Source organism: Falco punctatus (genome assembly GCF_963210335.1).
Source record: "Falco punctatus genome assembly, chromosome: 1".
NCBI lineage: Eukaryota > Metazoa > Chordata > Aves > Falconiformes > Falconidae > Falco > Falco punctatus.
In genome coordinates this window covers 39,573,926-39,597,696 of record NC_137580.1, presented here as the reverse complement: position 1 = coordinate 39,597,696, position 23,771 = coordinate 39,573,926, and the positions used below count along the sequence as shown (strand labels likewise).

At 52.4% G+C, this 23,771-nt stretch overlaps 2 protein-coding genes across 6 annotated transcripts in view; both read right to left on the bottom strand.

Annotated features, from left to right (window-relative positions):
- Positions 1 to 15,613, bottom strand: part of ADAM33 (ADAM metallopeptidase domain 33) — a 32,173-nt gene extending 16,560 nt beyond the window's left edge. Inside the window, exons 1-5 of one of the 2 annotated variants that reach the window (XR_013929654.1) lie at positions 14,890 to 15,613; positions 11,695 to 11,777; positions 4,632 to 4,708; positions 1,049 to 1,124; positions 487 to 563 (exon numbers count right to left, since the gene is read on the bottom strand). Coding sequence is in view for 1 of the 2 variants with exons in the window: in XM_080396562.1 (XP_080252688.1) it covers positions 487 to 563; positions 1,049 to 1,124; positions 4,632 to 4,708; positions 11,695 to 11,777; positions 14,890 to 15,016 (440 nt within the window). In the remaining variant the exon portion in view is untranslated. The remainder of the gene's footprint in view (positions 1 to 486; positions 564 to 1,048; positions 1,125 to 4,631; positions 4,709 to 11,694; positions 11,778 to 14,889) is intronic. The other variant, XM_080396562.1, reaches the window with a different exon arrangement.
- A 3,627-nt stretch (positions 15,614 to 19,240) lies between these two features.
- Positions 19,241 to 23,771, bottom strand: part of ALMS1 (ALMS1 centrosome and basal body associated protein) — a 92,633-nt gene continuing 88,102 nt past the window's right edge. For all 4 annotated transcript variants that reach the window (XM_080396386.1, XM_080396385.1, XM_080396388.1 and 1 more), the window contains one exon: positions 19,241 to 22,510. In XM_080396386.1, coding sequence (XP_080252512.1) covers positions 22,489 to 22,510 — 22 coding nt within the window. In that variant the 3' untranslated portion in view covers positions 19,241 to 22,488. The remainder of the gene's footprint in view (positions 22,511 to 23,771) is intronic.

Genomic DNA, 23,771 nt, shown 5'->3' with positions numbered 1-23,771 from the left:
TACCCGGGGTGGGGGCAACATCAAGAGGTGGATGTCTCTGCCAGTGCAGCCCTATGAGCTATTACATCCTTAGCATTAAAAGCTCCATGCCAGTCAGACCACATGAACGTGGGGTGGCAGCTGGAGGTTGCGGCAAGGAGAAGCTCAGCTCTGGGGTACCTGCTGCATGGTGAGGGCTCTTGTCACCACCAGAGACAAATTTTCTTGAAGGCAGTTCATGTTGCCAGAAGAACGGCTGGACCACTGCCCTCCCCACCCCCCGCCCCCGCCCCCCCCCCCCCCTACCCCCGGGGTTGGGTGAAGGATGGGAGGGGAGTGATGGAAAAATCAGCCCTGTGAAGCACCTAGAGCTGGTCTTGCAGGACTATCAGTGCTCCTCTGGGGGGTCCCCAGAGGGGGTCCCTGCAGGGAGGAAGGGGGCAGCCACATCCATCCCCCTCTTCATCAGCCCCACAACCCCGTCCCCTGCCCTGCACGTCTCCATACCGTATTCCCAAGCAGGTGCTGAGGACAACCCAGGAGCCTCCATAGCCCCGGACGTGCCCGTGGTAGTAGCAGTGGTCCTGGAGAAAGGTGATGGAAACCTCCATTAGAAACCACCACGCAGGGCTGGGCGGCAACAAACCCCACATGCTCACCCCAAAAAACCACTCATTTTGCATTTCCCAGCCAGGCAAGCTGTGTCCCTCTGCACCGGGGAATGGGAGGGATGAAGCCAGGAGGCTTCTGGCTCCGGCAGTTCAGCCCAGGACACAGACAACCCCACGCCTGGCTCAGTGTGCTGGAAGGGTGACAAATGGCCGGTGGGTGGACGTTGGGGAGCGCCAGGGCTGCTCAAGCCCAGCGCTGCGTGTGTTTATTTCCTGAGGTGCTGTATCACAGCCAAGAGATACAGGAGCCGCGTGCTGCTGCATTCCTCCTGCGACAGGCGCCGGGGATGCTGCCAGTGAAAACACCCTGACCCAGCCTGGTGGGGCTTTGGCTTCATCCCAAGTGCCGAGGCACCCTGAAAAACAGAGATGAGCTACGCCCATGCCCCGGCACCCACCGTGTGGTTGGGGGACACTGTCACAGGCTGCCCATCCGTGGTGTAGTGCGTCTCGGTGTAGCCTGGTGCAAGCAACCTGCGGAGAGAGGAGAGGGGTGAGGACCCCCAAGCTGCTCTGGGCATCCCATCACAGGGACACAACAAGTCTCTGTGCCCAGACCCGTGCACCCAAGCGGAGTTGAGCTATCCATGTGGTCCCCCTTCAGCCCCCCTTGCAGACCTTCAGGTAGCGGAGCTGGCAACAGGGTCATCACCGCTGCATCAGGTCTGGCCCTCAACCAGGTGCCTGTGGCCAGTGGGGACAGTCCAATGTGCCCCCTTGCATCTCAGCAAGGAAGGAGCTGCCCATACTGCTTTGGGGTCCTGCTGGTCTGGGATGGGGGACCTGCATGGGGGGAGTCCAGCTGCCCAACCATCCCCTGCCAGAGGACTCAGGCATGGTGAGACTACCTTGCCACCACCAAGGATGAGCAGCCAGGCAGGGTAACAGCTTCTCCATAGGGACCAAACCCCTCTTGGGACTCCCAAAGTCCCCAGGGGGAAGCATCCTGCTGGGAGAAGAAAGGGTCAACCCCATACTCAGGATCCAGGTGAAGACATTGGGATGTTTGGTGTCTCCGACACAGTCACCCCCTTTAGCCCTGGGCATGTCACTTCACCTCACTCACAGCACATCTAGGGTGACGCTCCCAACCCAACACCCCAGCAGCAAAGCAGGGGGTCCCCCCAAAAAACTGAACTGATCGTGAGAAACCTCAGGCTGCTTTTAGCAAAGCCTGCACCCCCCCTGCCTTCACCCCATGTGCCTCTGCTTCCACCCAGCTGCCGCCGGTCTCCCACCGTGGCCGGTCCCAGGGCTGTCTGTGACACAGTCCCATCCCACGCTGACGAATTGCGTCCTGCCGTGGGGAAGAGCTAGAGCTGAGCTCACAGCCAGTGAGTGAATGGGGCTGGGGTTGCTGGGGAGCAGACGTGGGGGACTTAAACTGAAATGACCCCACGGATGGTGGAAGAGAAGAGAAGAGGATGGGGGTTTCCCACGCTGCTCAAATCTGCTCAACCTTGCCCAGATGCCACGGTGATGGGCATCCCACTGTGAGCTTGCAGCCACTGTGGAGATGGCAGGTCCCCCATGGGCAGGGCAGCATGCACGTAGGTGTCTCAGCCATCCAGAGAAAGACAAAGCAGGGCTGGGTTTGCCCCCACTGACAGTTTGGCCCTCAATTCATGGGGTTTGGCTCTGTCCCAGAAGTTTTATTCTGCAGTAAGAAAATAAACCAAGCAGCCAGCCCCAGAATAGCCCTCCCGCCTCTTGGTTTCTATTTTGCAACTAGTTTGGTGCAAAAATGTCACTGTGGGCACGTTCCTGGCTTCCCAGTCTGCCTGTGAGTGGGTGCCTGGCACCAGTAACTCCAGTTACAGCAGAGGAAGGAGACAGGAGCTCAGCCCTGTTCCTGGAAAGGGACCAGCGGGCAGCCTGGCAAGCACAAGGTCCTATGCAGGATGAAGACAGGGATGGGGACAGGTCGGCTGAGGACAGTAGAGAATCAAAAGCCTCCATGTCATGCCTGGGGAACTGGAGAACTGGGGAGGTTGAGCTCATCTCCCAACCGGGGACACAGCAAGTCCCATCCAGGGTCACAGCTAGTCCCAGAATGGCTCAGACCACTGGAATGTCCTCTCCAGGGCAGGCCAAGGACCAGGAGCCCTGGGGAAGGAAGAGCAAGGTGTCTTCTCCAGCACAAGAGGCCTTGTTGGAGAACACCACAAAGGATGGTTTTGGAGGCCAACCATGCCTCCCAGTACCAGAAGAAAAAATATTTGAGGTCTAGCATGGCCTTACTGACCCATGAGCTAGCAGGGCTACGGTAGCCCTGTCAGCTGGCACAAGACAGCAGTTTAGATGGCCTGGGCTGCACTGGTCTCCCCAGCAGACACCTCACTAGGCACAGCCAGTCTTGGATGTCTTGGGTGCTGTGGAGCTTGGGAGCCATATGGACTGCCTTGGGTGCCATGGATGGTCCCCATTGTTATAGATGCTCTTGGGTGCTATGGACTGCCTTGGGTACCATGGACGGTCCTGGGTGCCACAGATGCTCTTGGATACCAGACATTATCTTGAGTGTCATATGGATGATCCTGAGTGCCATGGACTATCATGAGTGCCAAGAACTGTCTTGGGTGTCATGGATGGTCCTATGTGCTATGGATGCTCTTTGATGTCATGGAAAGTCCTGGGTGCCACCAAACAGCCCTGAGTGTCAGGGACAGTCCTGGGTGCCATGAATGATCCTGGGTATCATGGATGGTCCTGGATGCCATGGGATGGTCCTGGGTGCTCAGCTCCCTTTTGCTGCCACCAAGCCCCTCACCTGTTTCACTGTGCCCTCATCCAGAGCTCAGCATCCTGCAGCACCCCACGCTCCTCCAGTCCTGCTAGAGGCAGCACAGCCACCAGGGATGCTCTTTACTCCTCCTGGCCACACGCATCCCTTCAGCATTGCAAAGTGATACCAAGCCAGAATTAGAGTCATGAGAAGATGTACAGACATCTCCAGGGCTGGTGCAGCAGCTAGGAACAAGGCTAAGCTCTGCACATGAGCTTTCAAGTCCCACTACCAACCCCTGCAGTGCCCACAGTCCTAAAACACAATGTGCATGGGAACCCCCCCAGTTCTCCTTGCACACACCAAGCAGCTCCCTGCTGCCTGGCAGGGCAGTTTGGGGGACACCGTTGTGGCTGCTTTCATACCCAAACAGCAGCAGGAAGAGGGTTCTGCCAGGCACAAGCCTCCCACAGCTGCCGGCGAGAAGCAGAAGTAGAAGCAGAAGCCCGTCCTGCAGAGATCAGCTTTCTGACCTGCTCCACCATGGGGCTGCCTGGCACCAGGAGGGACCCAAACCCGCAAAGGGACAAGTGCCACAGCTCTTGGGAAGAAGGGCAAGGAGAGCAGGGCAGGAAGATGGAGATGATTGCTCTCCTTGCTCCAGCCCTGGCACAAGGAGATGGCAGGCTGGGTGAGCGTCACAGGGGACAGATGCTGCTGGCACCTGCATCCGAGCTGAACCAAAGAAGAAACCCAGAAAGAGTTGAGCAAGGCTGCATGGCGAGGTCACCAGGAACAGTGCCAGGCTGCCACAACCCCAAAACCAGTCCAGCAGAAGAGCAGCAGAGGTTTCCAAATCACTGCCAGCAGTTGGCATTGCCCACCACAAGATACCCCCAAAGACCTCACAGGATCAGCGCTGCCAGCAGTGTGGCAGCCCAAGAGCCCCCAGTCCCGCTGACCCTCTGCCTGGCACATCTCCATCCCCTGAGCACCTCACACCACCCTCGCCCGTGCTGGGTCCTGCACCACAGCATCGAGCCAAGGCTGTTTCTTGCACAACATGGGTGTGGGCAGTGGGAAAAAGAGCATTTCAGCCCAAACTGCTGCATCAGCTGCAGCCGACAGGAAGCCACACCGGGCCATCCCTTCCCCTGCGGGCAGGAGAGTCAAGACAGGGCAGCCAGGATGCTGTTGCTCCAGGTGGGACCATGGATATCCAATGCCCCTTCCCCAGCCCCAGCCCCGACACTTACTGGTTCCTCTCCAGCACCAGGATGAGCTCTCTGCCCTCAGCCATGACGGCCACCTTTGCCCGGGCAGGTGCCAGCACCTATGGAGGAAGCAAAGAAGGGGCTAGGTTAGAAAAGACAGAGCCCAGGATGCTGCCAGCCAGGTGCCGGCCCATCCTGCTGCCTGCCTGTGTTACTGTAGGACTTACTGCTTCATTAGAAACACAGAGGACAGTGGGTGCAATAGATTTTGAGCGCTGTCCCTGTTTGGAAAGTAGGAGCCGCTTTGTCAGTTGCAAAATGCAACGGGAGCAGGGAGAGCATGCATGCCCCTGGGCAGGAGCGGGCATGAGTGGGGACACAAGGATCAGGATGTCCCCAAGCATCCCCAGCCACTCTGCAGGGGACAACCCACACAGACACACACCAGCTCTCACCTCCCAGAAGCTCGGTCCCCTCGATTCAAGATGGTGACAGACCACAGGGCACACTGTGCTGTTCCCACCAGGCACCATCTCCTCTGCCCATCCCGGTCGCCAGCACCTTCCTCTGCTCCCCAGCTCAGGGTGCATCCCAGCCTCTCCTCCATGCTCCACCTACTCCATCCCCTGCCACAAGCCCGCAGAAGGGAAGAAATAAACCCTCCTGCTTGATTGCCTGGGAATTCCCAGTCTAGCAGGGGGTAACAGACAATTTGAGCTGAGATTCAGCCCACAAGAATGGGGGTGAGACAGCAAATCCCAACTCTGCTGGCAGCTTCCCCAAAGAAAGGCAGCAAGGGAGAACAGACAGGGGATATGGGATGGGGATTATCACCACAAGCATCCTGAGTGGGGTCTCTGCACGCTCCATCCCACCACAGCTCCATCCCACCAGAGTTTCTGAGCCAGGGAAAAGGGCTTCATCCCCTGCAGAGGCTACCTATGTGCACCCCTACAAGGTAAAGAAATAAATAGCAACCACCCAGGCACCGGATAACTGCACTGTTAAAAATACCATGGGGCAGCGAAAGGAAATGATTGACTCAGCTTCCCCAGGATGCCGGTGGTTTTACTCACTCCTTCACTTTGGAGGGTGTTAAATGGGATCCCTGTGCAGAGATTCACACCAGCATGGCTTGTCTGCATGTGACAGGATGGACTAGAGCCCAAAAGCACTGCCCTCCTCCCATGTCCCCACATCCCTTCCCTGGCTCCAGCGCTGGGGACATTAAAAGCATCACCCTGTCTCTTGTTTATGGCCTGGCTGGCTCGTCTCCCTCGCTTGGTCCCTCCCCATCCATGACAGACGCAGGGACCCTGGCGGGCTACCAGCCCTCGCCCCTACGCTTGGGATCCACTGCGGGGTCCCAGTACACTGGCTGTGAGCTGGCAAGGTTTTCCCAGCTGTGGAGGGAAAGGGGAGAGGAAGGAGCCATCCCCACAAGGCTCTGGCTTTGGCTGCTCTTAGCATCACGGGGTTTTGCAGCCAATCACTAGGAATGCAGCGGGGCGGGGGTAAAGTTGGGTGATTCTCAGCTTGGGCTAAAACAGAGGTCAAATCCTGCTGTCCCCTCTATCCCTATGGAGATGGCCAGCAAGGCTTTGCTCCTTATGCAACCCAGTCCCCACCCCATGCCCTGGGTACTGGGGAGATCAGGGGACCCCCAGCCTGGCAGCCCCAGGGCCACCCTCTCAGGGACCATCATGCTTGTAAAGGGCAGCATCATGGGACAAAGTGTTTTGGGGTGCAGGGCAGCTGGGTACCACCACTGCTGCACCCCAGGGCAGGGGGGGTGTGCTCCCAGGGTGGGTGTTCCTGCAGGTCCACCCCAAACAGAGCTCTAGCAATGGAGGCACCCCATTAAGCTGCCCAAATTGGCCAGGGGTGTGCTTCTGGCCCCCAGGAGACCCACGGGCCTGAGTCCTCATGGCCCCATTTCCCGAGGACAAGGAGATGACAGTCACCCCAGCCTGCAGCAGCCTGGGGACATGGTGACGGAGTCGGGTCGGCTGAGCTCCCTCTATGCCTCCAGCACTGTATTCCCAGCTCCAAAAAAGGAGACCAGACACAGTACTTAAAAAAAAAAAAATAATAATAACAGCAAAGCAAACTGAGCCCAAGGCCGTGCTGCTTCCCGGCGAGCCCCCTCAGTACGGCCACAGCCATGGCATGGCCATGGCCCCCCAGCTCCCAGCGAGGGGCCCTGTGCGATGTGGGGAGGAGAGAGCCAGGGCAGAGGGCTCCCCTCCTTCAGTGATGGTGGGAAATGGCTGTATTTTTAGAACATGATCTTATACAAACATCACTCCCTGGCCAAACATGGTCTGTACATTTTTCTTGCTGTTTCCCTTCTTTCCCCCTTCTCACCCTCCCTTTTTTCAAGCCCATTTCTCCCCATCTCTGATCTCCCTAACACCCACTCCCCGCAGCCCATCTCCTCCTCCTCCCCAAGTCCCTGCCGGCTCCTTCCCGGTTTTGAATTCCCCAGCAATTACTCCCTGCCTCGACTTAAGGGCCTTTACTGGCAAAATGCTCTTTCCCAGCTGCCGTCTTAAAGGGACACGTGTGTGTACAGGGTTATTCCAGCATTCACAGCTCCCCGTGCAAGCACTGTCCTGTCTCCCAGGCTGCCAAAGGCTGGGAAACAAACCGCTGCTAATGGGATCTGCGTCTGACCCCTGCGAGGTGATGCATCGCAAGCTCTCCCCTTCCCTGTGCCTCAGAGTTTCCCCTGAGAGCAAGTGAAGAGGCAGTGGGGAGCAGGGGACTGATCCTGGTTTCAGCTGGGATGGGCTGAAACCAGCTCAGCCCCTAGGAAAATAAATAGCAGTAAAAAGAAGGAGGAGGGAGCACCAGTCGTGCCAGGCAGGCAGGAGCCAAGTAACTCAACCCTAAGATCAGGAAAGGTTATTACATTAATTAAACACTGATAATTTTGCCTTGAGCCTAATTGGCAGGCAGCTAGGTCCCCAGGAATTGCCTGTCAAGATGCTGTGCACCAGGAATGAGCAGGAATCAGCATCATCCTGGGCCCCAGCACCTTCCTAGGGTCCAGCACCTTCCTCCCCACCCAACCACCACCATATCCTTCCTCCAGCTGCCATGAAAAGGTTGCACTGGTCCCTATCCCAGGCTGCAGGAACTGCCTTCTCTCAGCCCTGGCTGGATGTGGAGGTGGTGGCCCCTCTCCAGGACATCCCAGCAAAGCCAGTCCCACCAGGGGCTGGGCTGAGAGAGGCAAAGAGCAGCTGGGATGAATCTGCCCTGGCCGGGACCCAGCCTGCAAGCGGCCCAGAAGACCCACTGGGCTGAGCTCGAGTCTATTTTTCTTTTCCAATCTGCTGATCAGAAAAACCACAGCGATGTTTGCAGAGGAGCTGAGGCCAAGGGGTTTGCTTTGCTCTTTGAGCAGGAAAACGGTCTTTGTTTCCCCACAGCTCCTGGCTATTCTCCTCACCCAGACTCTCCTCTGCCCTTGCTGGAAATCTCCCCCTGCCCTGCAGGAGAGCGGCTCTCCCAGGAGTGGGTTCACAGAGTGCTGTGCTCCTTGGGAAATCACTAGTTAAGCCAAAATCCAAAACCCACATTCAAATCACAGCCTGGCCATCTGCTTGGGCAGGTCCCATAAGCCCTGATTTCCTAACAAAGCACATCCAAGCCTGGATGTAACAAGGAAGATGGGGATCGGAGTTACCAGGAGATGCTCCATAGAGGATTTGGTGATGGGTTTCACAGCTGGAGTATCATGGCTGAGCCAGGTCCTCCCCAGGCAGCTGGATTAAAGCAGCAGATTTGGGGTTTGAAGAGCATGGCTTGAGGACATTACCTTGTCCTAAACACACCGGGATTGGGATCTGAGATCTCAGGGACAAGCTCCTCTCTCCAGCTGCTCACTGGAAAAGCATCCCGAGGACAGCCAGCTTGGGGGGAGGGGTTGTCGGGGGAAGTAGGGCATCAGGCCCTGGAGGCAGAGGCAGGATTTTGGTTGTTTTAAAGCAAACTTGGCTCAGGGACCACATCAGGGTTTGCTCAGTCCTGCCACACCTTGCAAAGGGAAAAAGGTTTTCCCTGCAGGAAACAGATTGTAGGAGTGCGTGTCCTTGGCACCTGCAGCCAGCCCCAAACCACAGGAGAGCCCCTCCTCCCTTCCTCCTCCAGAGCAGAGCTGTGACCCCCCATGTATGCAGTACTCCCCGGGGGGGACTCATGGGGGTATCACACCCCAACCGTGACCAGAGGGGATGCTCCAAGCGTTGGTCAGTGAAGATGAAGCGGATGGCCATGTCCCAGCCCCAGGACAGGGAGACAGTGGCTGCTCCAGGGACCCAGTGGATGAGCCTGCGGTGTGAGAGGAATCGGTGGGTGGAAGGATGCTCCATCAGTGCCAAGGGTGTTCCCATGCTGGAATGAGGTGCCAGGAGAGACCCAGAGGGAGCTTGAGGGGCTCTTCTGCCTGGGTACCCCTCAGCCCTTGTGATTTATAGAATCACAGCATGGTTTGCATTGGAAGGGACCTTAAAGGTCATCAAGTCCCACTCCCTGCCATGGGCAGGGACACCTCCCACCAGCCCAGGTTGCTCCAAGCCCCGTCCAGCCTGGCCTGGGACACTGCCAGGGATGGGGCATCCACAGCTGCTCTGGGCAGCCTGTGCCAGTGCCTCGCCACCCTCACAGGGAAGAATTTCTTCCTTATGACCAATCTAAACCTACTCTCTTTCAGTTTAAGACCACTGCAGTGAGAAACTATGCTTGAGAAAAAGCAATTACAAAGGGAAAGAAATAAGGCAGGGAACACCACAGGCAGTAAGACAGGCTGGGGGTGTCCCCAGTGTGGGGACAGGGGACTCCTGTGCCTCAGGGCTGGGTGCCAGTGAGGTGCCAGGGCCAGGATTCTGGGTACAACCTCCATTTCCACCTCTGAAAAATGGCAAAAGCCCATGGTCAGCTCTGGCAGCCTTTGTGCCACATCCCGAGCTGGGGGGAAGGAGTGGGAGGAGGAGGATGCCGGCAGCAGCAGGGCAGGATCCCACCCCAAGCCAGCAGCAACAAGGGAGTTGTTTGCAATCAGGGTCCCCACGACCTCCTTCCCGGCCTCTCTGAAATTGCTTCCATGTGTGTCAGGAGCCGTCGAGCCCGCAGGGAGTTCAGCCCCAAACAATAGGAGAGTGGAGGGTGTAGAGTGGGGAGGCAGCGTCTGGCCCACCCAGTGCCATGCCAGCCCGCACACGACGGGACTGCAGGGCCACCACCACCATCCTCCTCCTCTTCCCACTGGTGTGACCTTGCTCCTCCGGGAGGAGGGAAAGGAGACACAGTGATGACCCTTGGGACTGTGGCACAGGCCACCCCGCAGCATCCCACCTGCTGTGCAAAGAAGCAGTCCCGAAGGAAGGGAGAAAGGAGCCTCGGGACCATCACCACACTTGAACCCACCACTTCACACACTCGGATGCTTTCCCCTCGCAGGCTCCTGCCCCAAAAGCCAGGCATGCCCGGACAAACAGAGCAGGCTGGCAGCAATCACGAAGCCATATTTATTTCCAGGATCTTTGCTGGAGGGCAGGAAGAGATGGGGTGTGGATGGGGCGGACTGAATTGATCCTAAAAATACACGTGTCAGGAGTACCAGGACGAAAAGGGCTGGTTTGGGGTTCTTTCCACAAGTGGGGAGCCCGCTCACCCCTACCCCATCCTTTGTCTGGTTCCCACCATCCTTCCCCCACGAAGCCTCCCTGCTCCCGGCTGCGACCACCCTCCCTCTCCCCTCCTTTCCCCAGCTCCAAGGAACAGCAGCCTCCTTGTTTCAGGCTGGCTGGAGCCAGCGGAGGCAGAGCAGATGCCAGGAAACACTCTGAGACCTGCCCAGCCACCCTGGCCCCAGACTCTCCCGACAGCTCCCAAAACCCCCCACATGCCTGCGACTTGCACCCACCCAGCACAATTTCAGGCAGCGGGGTGTTAGCTAGAGTATAAATAAACCTCCCGCTTCCATGTGTTCCCTGTCCTGAGCGGCCTCCAACCTAAATATAGACCAACCCAGGGCTGCTAGAAAGGGAAGGGACATGTCTGCAGGGTGACCACAGCATCCCCAACACAATGGGCTATTTCAGCTACCGGAGAAGCACGATTCCCAGCAGGCAGCATGATGGGAGCAGCGCTCCCGATTCTCCCCAGGAAAAGGAATCGTCTAGCCCCTCAGGGCAGCCCAAAGCCCCTCTCTGCTTCACCGATGGGAAGCACAGCTGATTCTGCCTTTGGTATCTCCTGCCTGGAGCAAGGAGGTCTCACTCGGAGGCATCTCAGGTGGTTTCAAAGCTGTGTCCTCAGCCCCTGCTCCAGGGAGATGCCACCAGAGAAGGTCACTTTCCAGCACTCAGTCTTCTCAGCAGCAAATCTCCTCAGCTCCAAAACACAAGTTTCCCAAAACATCCACATCAGTGCTCATTCTGCTGGGAAGCAATTTGATCTGCCTCGAAGGAGACCACAGCCCCCAGGACCCTCCCAGCTGCTGGGTACAAGGACCAGCTGCTGCAACCGATGGGCAGCTGCAGAGCCAGTTGACCCCAGAGTCAGGCAAAGCACCAAACCCAGGCGAGGGTCACCACAAATATCTCATAAAGTGGATTTGGAGACAGTGGGGGTGGTAGGGAGGGTGCAACAGGCCGCAGAGCAGCCCTAGAAAGAGATGTCTTCTCTTCCCTGCAGGCTGTACCTAGCTTCTCCACAGTCTTCCCAGGGACATCGCTCTTAAATCCTGCAGCACTTTGCCTCTTGTTAATACTGCTGGTCTGTCTACCCTAGCCAAACCATCAGTCTGATGAATTACCTCCACCTCCCTTCTCCAAACGGCCCAGCCCCTTTCCACTCTCCCTATAGCTCTTGGCCACCCCTCCTACTGCCCAGTAGTTAAGACCGCCTGTAATTAACTCAGCGTTGCACCCTCTGCTTTCCCTGAACAGAGGACAGAGAAATGAGTCCTGAAAACCTGACATCCTGCTCACAGGTTCTGCAAACTCAACATCTCCATCCGAGTCCCACCACGAAGACCTCCAGGTAGAGGACCCAGCCGCGCAGCACAGGGGAGATGAATGATCTCTGCCCTTACCTTTTCAGCCAGGCTGACAGCTCGTCTGGTACGGCCCCCAAGGAGCCAGTGTGGGGTGACCCACTCTCCATGGGATGGTGGTCCTGGGAAAAAGACGATCTGATGAGCGTGTGAACAGCCCTTGCAAACCCCTGAGAGCGGGAGCTACTCCACCACCACATCAAGAGAAAAATGTGGGAGACAGACCAGAGGACTCTGGTCAACATCCAGGGCCACCTCTTAGGTGTTTCTGGGGGACGGACATCACCAGGAAGCCAAAGCATCGCCCTCTCCCCAGGCCAGCACCCTCACTGCTGGCCCAGCCCTGCAGCTGGAAGCCTCCCAGGAGCATTGCTGCCCACCCAGGTCCCAAAATAGCAGTAGGAATCCCCTGGAACCCACCCTGGAGAAGCAACCAGCATGTGTGGTACCACCCAGACCCTGCCCACATCCCGGCCATCACCAACCAGCCTGGGCAAACCCCACCGAGCACCCCAGCCCTGGGCAAGGGCAAGGCCTATCCAGGCAACAGCGCATCTTCCTGCCTGCTCCGTCACTCGTGAATCACACAAACAGCTTTCCTTTTTTTTTTTTTTTTTTTTTGCCTTTATGCTTTTACACTATTGATCATCGTCATTTATGGAATGGGGAAGTGTAGTTCGATCACCTAGAAATCAAACCACCATGTTTGCAGCCAGAGCTGGGCTCGAGCAGGGAGCAGAGGAGCTAAAATAGCTGCAGCACATTACGGGTTTCTTTGAGCCATCCCAGCTCCCCCGGGCAGAGCAGTACAAGCAATTCCTTGGCTTGATTAGAGACAGACAGACTTTCTAAGATTATTTTTTTTTCCCTAAACTATGTGGCTGTATTTGATTGCAGCAGAGCGAGCAGCTACTGATGACTTAAGCCTGGACAACAACAGGAAAAAGAAGTAAAATCTGAAGATGCTGCAGCATGAGGATGAGGTCTAGCAAAAATGTCAGAGGTTGGACCACCTTGCCAAGCCAAATGTTGTCAGCGAAAGCTTGGATAAGCTTGGATCTAATAACCTTCCCCAGCAAAGGGCAAAGTTATTTACTAAGGGAGTGGAATAACGGGGCTTATGGCTTTATAATTTTATATGCTTGTTTTGGTTCCCTTTGCAACGATCTGGGGGGATTTGGCTTGAGGAAAGATGAAGTTATTGAAAAGAAAAAAAAAAAAAAAAGAAAAAAAAAAGGAGTTATTGTTTGGGAATTGCAGATTGAGTGTTTAACATGATCGAGCTACCCAGCCCAGCCATGTCTGTCCAACGAGGCCCCAGGACACGCCTGGCACTATCGCACAGTGGCATTTAATCAGCTATCATTATATATAGCATGTAATTAGATTCCAGGAATAACTGCAGATAAGGTGATGGCACGATCCCAGTTTCCATCTCCTCACTTCCCCTGAAAGCATTAGCAAGGCCCTCCAACCCCCCAGCCATATATAAAGCTCATTTTCTGGTGGGGAAACTGAGGCACAGCTACCATGCAACTTGCATTCAGCCTCACAGGTCGAGCAGTTCCAGCGGGGTTTGCTGCCTTCCCATTACAGAGCAAGGGGAAACAAACAAATTAAAAAAAAAAACAAAACCTATTTTTAATTTGCTGGCTGCCACAGAGGGAGAAGGGCAGTGAGACGCTGCCGTTCCCAGCTCACTGCAAAGCCCGTCTTTCTCCCACGCTGTCTGGGGAGAGAATGGGACACGAGGGGCAGCTGTCCTGCAGGGATTACGGGCTGGGCTTTGGGCCACACTGTAAAAACTTCTTGGTTATTAAGTTTCTCACTGTTTTGACTATAGAATCACAGAATCGTTTAGGTTGGAAAAGACCTTTAAGATCATCAAGTCCAACGATTAACCCAGCCCTGCCAAGGCCACCACTAAACCATGGCCCTAAGTGCCACAGCTACATATTTTTTTGAACACCTCCAGGGACGGTGACTCCACCGCCTCCCTGGGCAGCCTGTTCCAGTGCTTGACAACCCTTACAGCAAAAAAATTTTTCCTCATACACACTCTAAACCTCCCCTGGTGCAACTTGAGGCCGTTTCCTCTCATCCTAGCTATAGCTTTTGCTGGGAATCAGAGAGACTCAGAGCATGAGATCGGACCTTAAAAATCTAAGTCAAATAAACCCCAAATGTAGTGCAGAGGGGGTTTCCCACCCACCCCCTTCTCTTTTATTTCCTGGAAGGCACGCTCATTCCCAGCCCTCTCTGGGAATGCTGAGTTACAAACAGCCTTGCTTTGGCATTTGGGCTGTTTGCACCACTGCAGCCGGACAGCCTGGTGTTTGGGGGATGCCCGAGCCCCACGATGAGCCCTGTAGCACCCAGACTCCAGCCGAACTGGCAGCTTTCCTGTCTGCTCTTCCTCTCCTCTTTATCCAAACAGAGGTTTCTGGCTCCCACCACCCTCCACATCCCTCTCCCAGCTGCACGGCTTGCATGAGACTTTCTTGGACTTTGTGAAAAACTTATTTTCAGGAGCAGCAGAGAACTCAGCAATGCTCAAAAATCAAAAAATAATACTAAGATTTGTGCTTTGCATGGAGAAGCATCAGCCCCAGCTTCTTGGTGGGGTCATGGAAGGAATTAGGGATGGAGAAGAGAGGCTACAGGAGGCTGAATCCAGCCTGGCAACCCCCCTCGTCCTCCAGTTTGAGAAGCGATAGGAACCTCTAGGGAAAATAAGGTATTTCCTCAACGACAGAAAAAGCCAAGTTTCACCCCAAAACATGCATCAGCAGCACCAGCTGCTGCCAGTTCCCTTTCAGGGCGCCACTGCCCAGAGCGGAGATGGTGGTGGGGACCCCAGGGAGGTGCAGGATGGGGAGACAAGGGGGGTCCCTGCTGTTCGGGGGTGCTGAGGAGTGAGGAGCTGCATCCAGCCCCTCTCTCAGGGGGCGGGGGGGCTGGCTGGTCCCAGCCCTCCCATCCCAACCAGACCATATAGAGTCATAGCGCAGAGCCCAGCCACCCTGTCCCGGGCAGCGCTGGGATGGGGCTCGGGGGACCAGCCGAGAGGGGGGATTTGGGGGGCACACCCCCAGCAGGGCAATAGGGCCGAAGGGAGGAAGTGCTGCCCACTGCTTCCCCCCCCCCCCTCCCCCAAGACCTACATCTTCCCCGGCAAACCCCGCTGTATCCCCCACCCCTCACCGCGGGTGCCCCTTGCCCCCACCCCCTTACCTCCGGGTCCAGAAGCATCCCCCCGCGCCGGGAGCAGCAGCAACAACCCCAGCAACAAAACACGGCTCCCCCCAAAACCAGCCAAGCCCCGGCGGGTGCAGCGCTTGCGGGGGGCCCGCCCGGCCATGCCGGCACTCCCCGGGGCTGTCACCACCTCTGCTCGCCGCCACCAGCCCTGCCTTCCTCTCTTATGCGCTCGGGTCCCCTCCCCTCCGGCCGGCTGCCCCCCGCCAGCCCCATGCACCCGGCACGGCGGCCCCGCTCGCCGGCGGCCGGAGCCCCGGTTCCCCGGGTCCCGGGCTGGGCGGTGGGAGGGAGGGGGGAGGTATTGTTCGCCTCTATTTATTGCTGTGTTTCTTGGCCCAGCCGGGCTGCTTTAATGAAAACCAGACCGGCGGTGAAGGCTGCTCCCAGGCTCCCCCCGCCGGGGCATCCCGCCGCAGCCGGGCCGGCAGCCGCCCTCCCCCGGGCTCCCCGCCGCAGCTTCACCCCCCGGCTCCGGGGGGAGATGTGAGGGGGTACAAGCAGGCTGCCTGCACACCAAAAAGGGGGGAGAAAAAGAAATTAAAGAAGCCCATGCAGCCCACCGGGGCAAGACAGAGCGGAGACACTTCTATGACCACCCCCCTACTCTCCACACTTACTATTATTAATATGAAATACATTTTTCTTACAGATGGGTGTCAGCACCCAGCCCCATCAAACCAGCTCACCACCCCGCACAGTGAGCGCTGGGGAGGGGGTGCTGCTCCCCTTCCTTCCTGCACACACACAGACACACACACCCCCCATCTTCTCTGCTCCAGTCTTTTGGGGTTAGGGCAAGGACGCATCCATAGTTATTAAAGTCCTAATAACAACATCGATTAATGCTAGTAATTAAAGCTTTGCAAATGATTTTACACTAAAAAGAGCGATAAGCTGCATGCAACACAGCCTCACCCAAAGTGCTCGAGGGAGCTCTGGGCACGCCTGCCCAAGGTGACATTTTGGGAACGGAAGGGACAGGGGACTTTTCTGGGGTTTCACAGCACAAAGGGCAAACCTAAATAGCAGAGCTCCAGCAGCAGCACAGTCAGAGCCCTCCTGGCACTCTGACACATGTGGAGGTCCTGTTAACAGGGCCCTCGGATGCAACCAGCAGATGCAAACATCTCGACAGTGTTGGTGAGTCTTCCCCAGCTCAGCAGCACCTTCAAGCCCCCGTTAGCCTCAGGTGCAGCATTTCTCAGGTGGGCTTAATGCCATTTAGCAACACCTCGCTCCCACCACAAGCTCTGCCAAGCATCTTCTGCCCTTTCTGGGCCAAGCTCTGCAGAGCACCAGGAAGGATTCCCCTAAGCTTGAAGACAGCCTCCTGCTAAACCTCACCATGGAGGGGCTGTGCGGATCCCACCACTTCCACAAGAGGACAAATGCTGCAAAAAATAAAGTCACTGCAAAAAATAATGCCACTCCAAAGAATAAACCTGCGGAAACGTGGTGAGAAACAGAGGGCATAGCCATCCCTTCTCAGATCCTGGCAGCTTGGTGCAAGTTCAGCAGAGCAGCTGTAAATCAGCAGCCTGGCACACAACTAGGAGAGATTCAAAGGCATGACAGGGCTTTCAGCCACCAGGGAACCATCATCAGCAAGGTCCAGAGGGACGAGGCTGTGCAGAGCTGCAGAGTGCTGCAAACGTCCTTCCAAGAAAGGGCAGCTGGTGGCCAGGACTGCTGCAGAGGGGTGAGCCAGGGGCTGGGATGGAGTAAGAACCATAAGCCAGAGGAAACCCTGTGCAGACAACAAGCTCCAGTCTTCCCCCAGCAGCCTGTCACCACGACATAGCTTCACTGTTAGGTTACATGATATTTTTTCTCATTCCTCCACTTTCTCAACTACAGAAAGCAGCACAGCCTCAGGGCTAGGTGAAGGCAGAAGTCTTTCTGCTTCCCACTGGCACAGGGAACCTGAGCATGCCCATCAGCTGTGGAGAAGTATGCGGCCCTACACAGGGCTGAGGGTGGCAACGGCTGGTGGTTATCCAGAGCAGCTTATAAAAGGCCTTTTTGTGCAAAGGAACAGGCGTTCTTCCCCCTGCTTACAGCCTTAATCACTTGATACCTCTGCTGACAAAAGCCTACAGAAGCTGTGGCACCCGACCATGGTCCACAGCTGGGTCACAAAGCCTGGCAGCTGAGCCCGAGGTCGGGGATTTCTGCGTCCCAGAGTAAGCCAAGAGTAGCACATGTGAAGCAGGGGCAGGGGGACCACTCGCAACTGTGGAATTAAAGACAAGGAGAGCCTCTTGTTATCCATTTTCAGGGTGCTCCTGTCCTCCCAGGCACTCACTGAAGGAGGCAACTAGCACAGAGTACACAAGCATAGGGGGTGTGCTCAGGAAGATCCTGGGCACTCGCACTTTTGGTCTTCCACCACTGCTTCATCAGCAGAAACAGCATCCCTCGTAGCCAGTTACATGTCCTTCTGCAAAGGACAAGGACAGCTGTAACAGAGTAAAACAGTTCTACGCCATTCATAAAAACTTGTGCCTGACAGACCTAAAAATAGTGTCTCCTTAGACCAAATTTCATATAATCTCCTATTAAAATAACTATTCAATCTGCACACAGTGCCACAGGAACTCAACTCCTCGTGCACTGGCATTCAGGAGGCCGCAGTGTGCACCTGGCATGCTAGCTCCTCCAGATCCAACTGGAGAGTCTCAGAGCCACAGAATCACAGCATGGCCTGGGTGGGAAGGCACCTCTGGAGATCATTCAGTCCAACCCCCTGCTACAGCAGGTTCTCCTAGAGCACGTTGCATAGAATAATGTCCAGGCAGGTTTTGAATGTCTCCAGAGAACATCCAGAGGTATTTTTGAGTATCTCCAGTCCAAGAGACTTACCCTTCTCTGGAGGAATGTCAGGGCTGGCTACTCACCAGATGAGTCAAGGAGATTGGGCAGAGACCAGCAGCACGTCCCCTACGGCAGAGTGATTCATGGGATGTACCGAACAGAAATTCAGCAGAGGAGCCAACACAACTTTAGACAAAATGAGCTGGAGTCTCTCCTCTCTTTTGCATCATGAAAACAAGTTTGAAGTAGCTTCCGATAAAGCTAGAAAGCGACAGGGCTGCAGCACATGGGTACATGAATATAATTAGATTGTATTTAAAAAAGAAAACACCTCCCCTCTCAAGACCTCCTACAACTGTCCTCACCACCGTGGAATTTGAGCGCCTTCCAGAAGTGTATTAATCAACATGGCTTTCATTTGTCATGCAGAGGTCATTCACCCTCCCGATGGGTCTAGTTTGGCCCAGAGCATTCAGTTTATCTGCTGATGTAGGGAGAAAAATATTAATAAAAGTTTGACTTTCAAACCTTGCTTGTGTGAAAGAATCGTGTCTTTTCCATTTTCAGCAGTTCAGCTGAGTTCCCTCCCCAAGCCTGCGACAAGCGTGTCCAATGACTTCATGTTACACTTTCAAGCTTTACAGAAGTACAGCTGCCCAGCTGGCTAACTAATAAATGCAAAATAAAGGAAGAAATATATTAAGATCTTCCTCACTGGATTAAAGCTTGATCTGGACTAATGAACAGCCAGCCAGGAAGCAATTCCTTCATTAGGAAAAGTGAATTATAAACCAGGATGCTCTCACGGATAAGCGGAAGCCATTAGCTTACCTGCTTTCACATGAGGCAAAATCTCTTTCTTCAAAGTCATTAAGTTGTGCTCTCCTACAAGCACGACCACTAACAAATTCACCACCGGCAGAGGCAGATGGCAGAAGTCCTTCTGGGAAGCAGTACTGCAGGAGTCAACCGCTCTGAACCAGGCCATGTCTAGACAGATTTACAGTAACACAACCATGTTCTGTGGGGAACTTCCTTTTGCCAAGGAAGTTGCGCACTTCAACTATATTTTCACATCATCCTTGCAATTGGTTTCCATGGAGATCTTTCCAGGTACCAGCAATGAGAGAACGTGTTCTAAACAACATCCACTCAAGCCCCATCACTGCCTGATGTGGCAGGCCTCTGACTTGAGGATGGTTCTCCATAGAAAGGACTCTGAAAACATTCACCAAGAACCAGAGGACTTCCCATGTTATCATAAGTAGTCCATCAGGATGGAATTTACAGCGCAAAAAGTTGAACTAGTGGAAATAGTTGTGAAAGAGGAAACAGAAGGTACTTCTGAAGAGCAAACAAGCCTCTTATTTTAAAATAAGGAACCTTTCAAAGCGTAAAGTGGTTTTTTACACCCCTGTTCTCTGCAGTTTCCTTACCTCATCACCTCACTCACGTATCCATCATGCTTCCCACCTCTGGTTCAGTTTGTAGACATCACGTTTACAGGCAATCAAAAGCCAAAGACCAGTCATTTTATTTACTTGATGAACAAGGTACAAATGACCAACAATCAAAGCTGCTTTAAGTTTCCAGAGACAACTCAACAGTCAAAGTGCTGCCCTTTCCCCATTTTTGAGAGGGCAGCTACAACAGGTGGCCTTTTGGTGAGACTCAAACATCCATTTTGTATCTACAGAATAATCATTGTGAGGGGTGGGCACAGCAAATGCTGATCAAAGAACATTTCTGATTTACTAAAAACAGAAGCCTGCAGTGTTCAAAAAAACCATTTCTGCCCTCTTTAAGTTTCCCAAGATTTGCAGAACTTACCCTGAAAGTCTTCGTGTAGCAGTAAATTAAGAAGAGATGACTCCACTCTGGAATCAACACAAGACAAGCATAATTTCCTGAGTTTTTGGAAAGAAATGTTGTGTGTTTGAACCAATGACTCCAAATGTCAACAGACTCCTTCTATAGAACTATAAACACTGGACGCTTTTTCACCCAGCACAAGCTTTATCTGACCTGACGACAACAAGGAATGGTAGTGGAATGGGTGTGAGTCAGCTTCACTAGCATCCCTCATGAAGAAATACAGAGAAGGATGGATGATAACACGATTAAAGAGTACAGAGCTGAGGAGGAGACCTGCCTCCTTTAAATCTGGCTATGTGTGACCTAATTTTCAGAAGTTCTAAGAAACTGCAGCTCCTGATTCCATCTGGAATTGCAGATGCTCACTCCTCTGGGGAGAAATGTCAAACAATCTCATACTGTTCCTCTACAAAACTTTCTTTTTCCTCTGCTGTGTGCAAAGCAAAGAGAATATTTGCTTTAGAGTATTTCAGAAAGCAGAGTGTAAACTCTTTGGGCAGCCCAAGATGCATAAATCATCCAAGCACAATCTTCAGATCACACATTGTGATATACTAAAGCATGCCTGAACAGAAACATTTTAACAGAAGCAAACACACTTCCCCCCTAGCAAAGGAAAACCACTAAGTTATTATTACTAAATGAGGAATTACAGCCACTTGTCACTAAAGCTCTCAAGCTGCAACTCTAACTCAGAGAATGACAACAATTGTTCGGTAATTTTGATAGTTAGTGAACGTTTTTAAGCAAGGTAACACGTTAAAAAATTTGCAACAGCTCTTTGTTTTGAAAGGTTTTATAACTTATAGTTCTCTACTTAGCTGAGGATGGGTACTCCGACCAGTTGAAATGGACTGCCTCCACCTCTCCTCGGTTTGCAATGCGCTTGTTTATTGGCCTCTATGCTTTTGCTAGGGAGCAACACACTGGCACACTACGGAGACAAATAAAAAAAAGCCATCAGCTGTGTTATCTGACTGTAAGAAGACTTAGAAGCATCCCCTGAGGCACCAGCAGGGCCCTTAACCTCTCTTCTTTTTTCATTAGTTGAAAGCTTAAAAGCATATTTAAGAAGCTAACTGGCTTTAAATGAGCACTCAGTGAGGCAAGATCTTATCATGACTCCAACACAACTGAATTTCTTGTCGCAAGGAACAAACCTATTCATAAGTATATCAGAGAGTCGCATGAGAAATCTCAGCACCACCAAGTTTTAGCACCTTCTTTCAGCAGCCTACAAAGCTGCTTTCTAGCCCCAGAACAGCGCTCCAAAAGGCAAAGCAACTTGCATCCAAACTGATCCCACGGACAAGACACTGAAAGGAGCAAATAGGCAAAAACAAGTTTTGAAAAGTGAAAAGGTCTAAAGAGATAAGCCATTTTCTGAGCTGATTTATCACAGCCATGTGGCACTGTACTAAGCTGTACTTCTAATTTCAGATTTCTGAGACCAGACCAGACATGGCCTTTCAACATATTAGATCACGGGTTTGTGGTGGTTGGGTTTTTTGCATGCTCCAAATAAAATAAAAAAAAAATCTTTACACCCAGATATATTCTCACACTTGACTCTGGGGTAGGATATAACAGCTGCTTTAAAAGCACATGGTACCACCAGCACAGGACACAGCTTGAAAAATACTATGCCAAATCTCTGCTGAGGGTAATTTAGTGCAGTTCTGCTGACCTTCAAAGGAATCACATCGTTTCCCATCATTTGAAGATTTGATTCATTACATCCCAATGTGAACTCCAGGGGTAACCGGCAGAGCTGGACTGTAGCCACAGCTGGATGGCTGAGCCAAGGGGTAAAACGAGAAGCGCTTCGAAATTCTTAGTGAACATGAGAGGTCAAAATCTCTGAGTTGTGCCTCACCCTCCACAGCATTGTGCGCACTGTTACAGCTGTTCATTGAACTAAATTGCTATGAACATTTCAAGTACAGAAGATAAGGAAACCACTGTTCACACCCACTTAAGTCTTCCCTCAGATGTCTTTTCCTGTTTGTACACCAAATGAACTCTACTTTGATAAACATATGAAGCTGAAACTTCAGGCTTCTATCACCAAGAACCACAACCTTTGCACATCACCTTTTCTCACTGTGCTGTTAGTTAGGTGTACAACCACATAACCTGTCAGAATGCAACTATCTAAATGAAGTGAAGGGATCTCTTCCAGGCAAGACTTAAAAATTTCCAAACAGCACAAAAATTTCTCTGATTAGACTCTCCTGGCTCATACAGAAAACCAGCAAACTAAGCAAAAGATCGGGGAATCACAACTCCTCTACTCTTTCAGTTTAAAGGGCCGCTACAGTTACCTTGTAACTTAAGGTCTGTGTTGGGTGAAGAAAGAGGTGATTACAGCCCCCTGTTTTTAGATGTTGCCCATACCCACAGCGACGATACATTCATGATTGCTGCCATAGTTACCACAAACTGATCCAATGTTATTTATTCAAGGATTTTTTTGCAGTACAAAACATTACAAGTCAGTTATCTACATTGAGATAGGAAATAAAAAAATAAATCATTGTTAAAACAGATTTAAAAATAAATATATAAAATTGCTATTCCAATCAGGTAGTTATATTATGAGCCAAGTACTCCCAAACTATGTTTATTTTGGAAGTGCATAAAACCACTACAAAAAACACGCATTTATTTAAAAACCTGTCATTCGTATCATCATTGACTCTTAAATGCAGCAAGATTATACTAGCACAACAACAGAACTGAATACCACAAAACAGACACTGCCCAAGTATTCACTGCATTATCTTCTCCACGTTACAATCTCCTTTATGCTTGAAGTTTACTAAGCATAATACACATTCATTTGAACAGGAGATCTTTATCAGTTCCAAGGCACCTTCCTCCCTAAGACACGGTTGGTGATTTTCTGAAAGATAAAAACAAAGCGAGAGAAATGAGTGTTATTCCTCTAAAAATTAAAACCTCTAAGCATAAAGATAGTGCTAGTAAGTTCTCAGAACAGAGTATCAAGGGGGTGATACTAGGAAGTGCTTATTTTACACCTTTTAGGACAGCTAAAGCAGTCTAACTGTTTCCCACTCATTGGTATGAAGAACACCAGGACATTCCTGTGCTGGCTGCAGTGGGAATGGTCAGAAAGAGGTCTAAAGAGTCAGAATACATCCTGACATTAGCTGATAGACTATTTCCCTAAGTAACCGTGATGCACGTCCCTCCCTTCATCCTCTGAACATGAGCTTCTGGGAGTCATGTATTCCCTAGTTTGTGATACATTTATGAAACGACACAGGAAAACTGGAAGAGTTACAGAGAACAGTAACAAGCACAGTGGAAGATACAGGAAGTGTCTTCTACAATAAACTGAATAAATTAGGACTCTTCACTACAGTGGGAGGGATGCGCCATGACTGAAGAGGAAGAGATGAAAAGTCTATACAATCCTAAGCAGCCTGAAGAGGTTACAAGGTAAAGTTATTTGCAGACTCTTCCAAAAATAATCTGTGAAGGCATTGTATAAAACAACTGGCAACAGATTTTAAAGAAGTGAAACAAAAAAAAACACCAAATACTTTGTGTGAACAGTCACAGTCTTGTACAGTTAAACTGTGAAACTGCCCTGCTGTGTGGCAAACATCAGACATCTACATTTCACAAAGCAAGTAGGCAAATTCATGAGAGGAAAAAACCAAACCTAAAACCCAAACCACCGATCCAAAGATGGACACAAAACCCCATGGACACAAATCACAGCAGACTGTTAGAGAGCATCTTTGAGAAGGACTGTTAACGCTGGCTCTATTACGATATTCTTCCCCAGGCACCTGCTAATGTGACCCGTTCTCATGGCAATGGGCAATCCAGAAAATGAAACACCACATCATTCTGCTAGCTCAGCCAGCAGATCACTGATGTTTTGAAGCACAGAATACATATTACGTGGCTTCAGAGAAGTGCAGAATAAAGTAAGAGCTTTGGGTAACTCGTATATTACTAACAGCAGTGGGAATGATACAGCCTTCACCTGAAGAGACCTTTTGCATCACAGATGAATGCAGCACACAGCTCAGCTCTTTATACACACGCAGAGTATGCAGTATATGTGTATAAAGTATATACACATACTATATATAGTGTATATACCAATACAGAATATACCCTGCTTACAC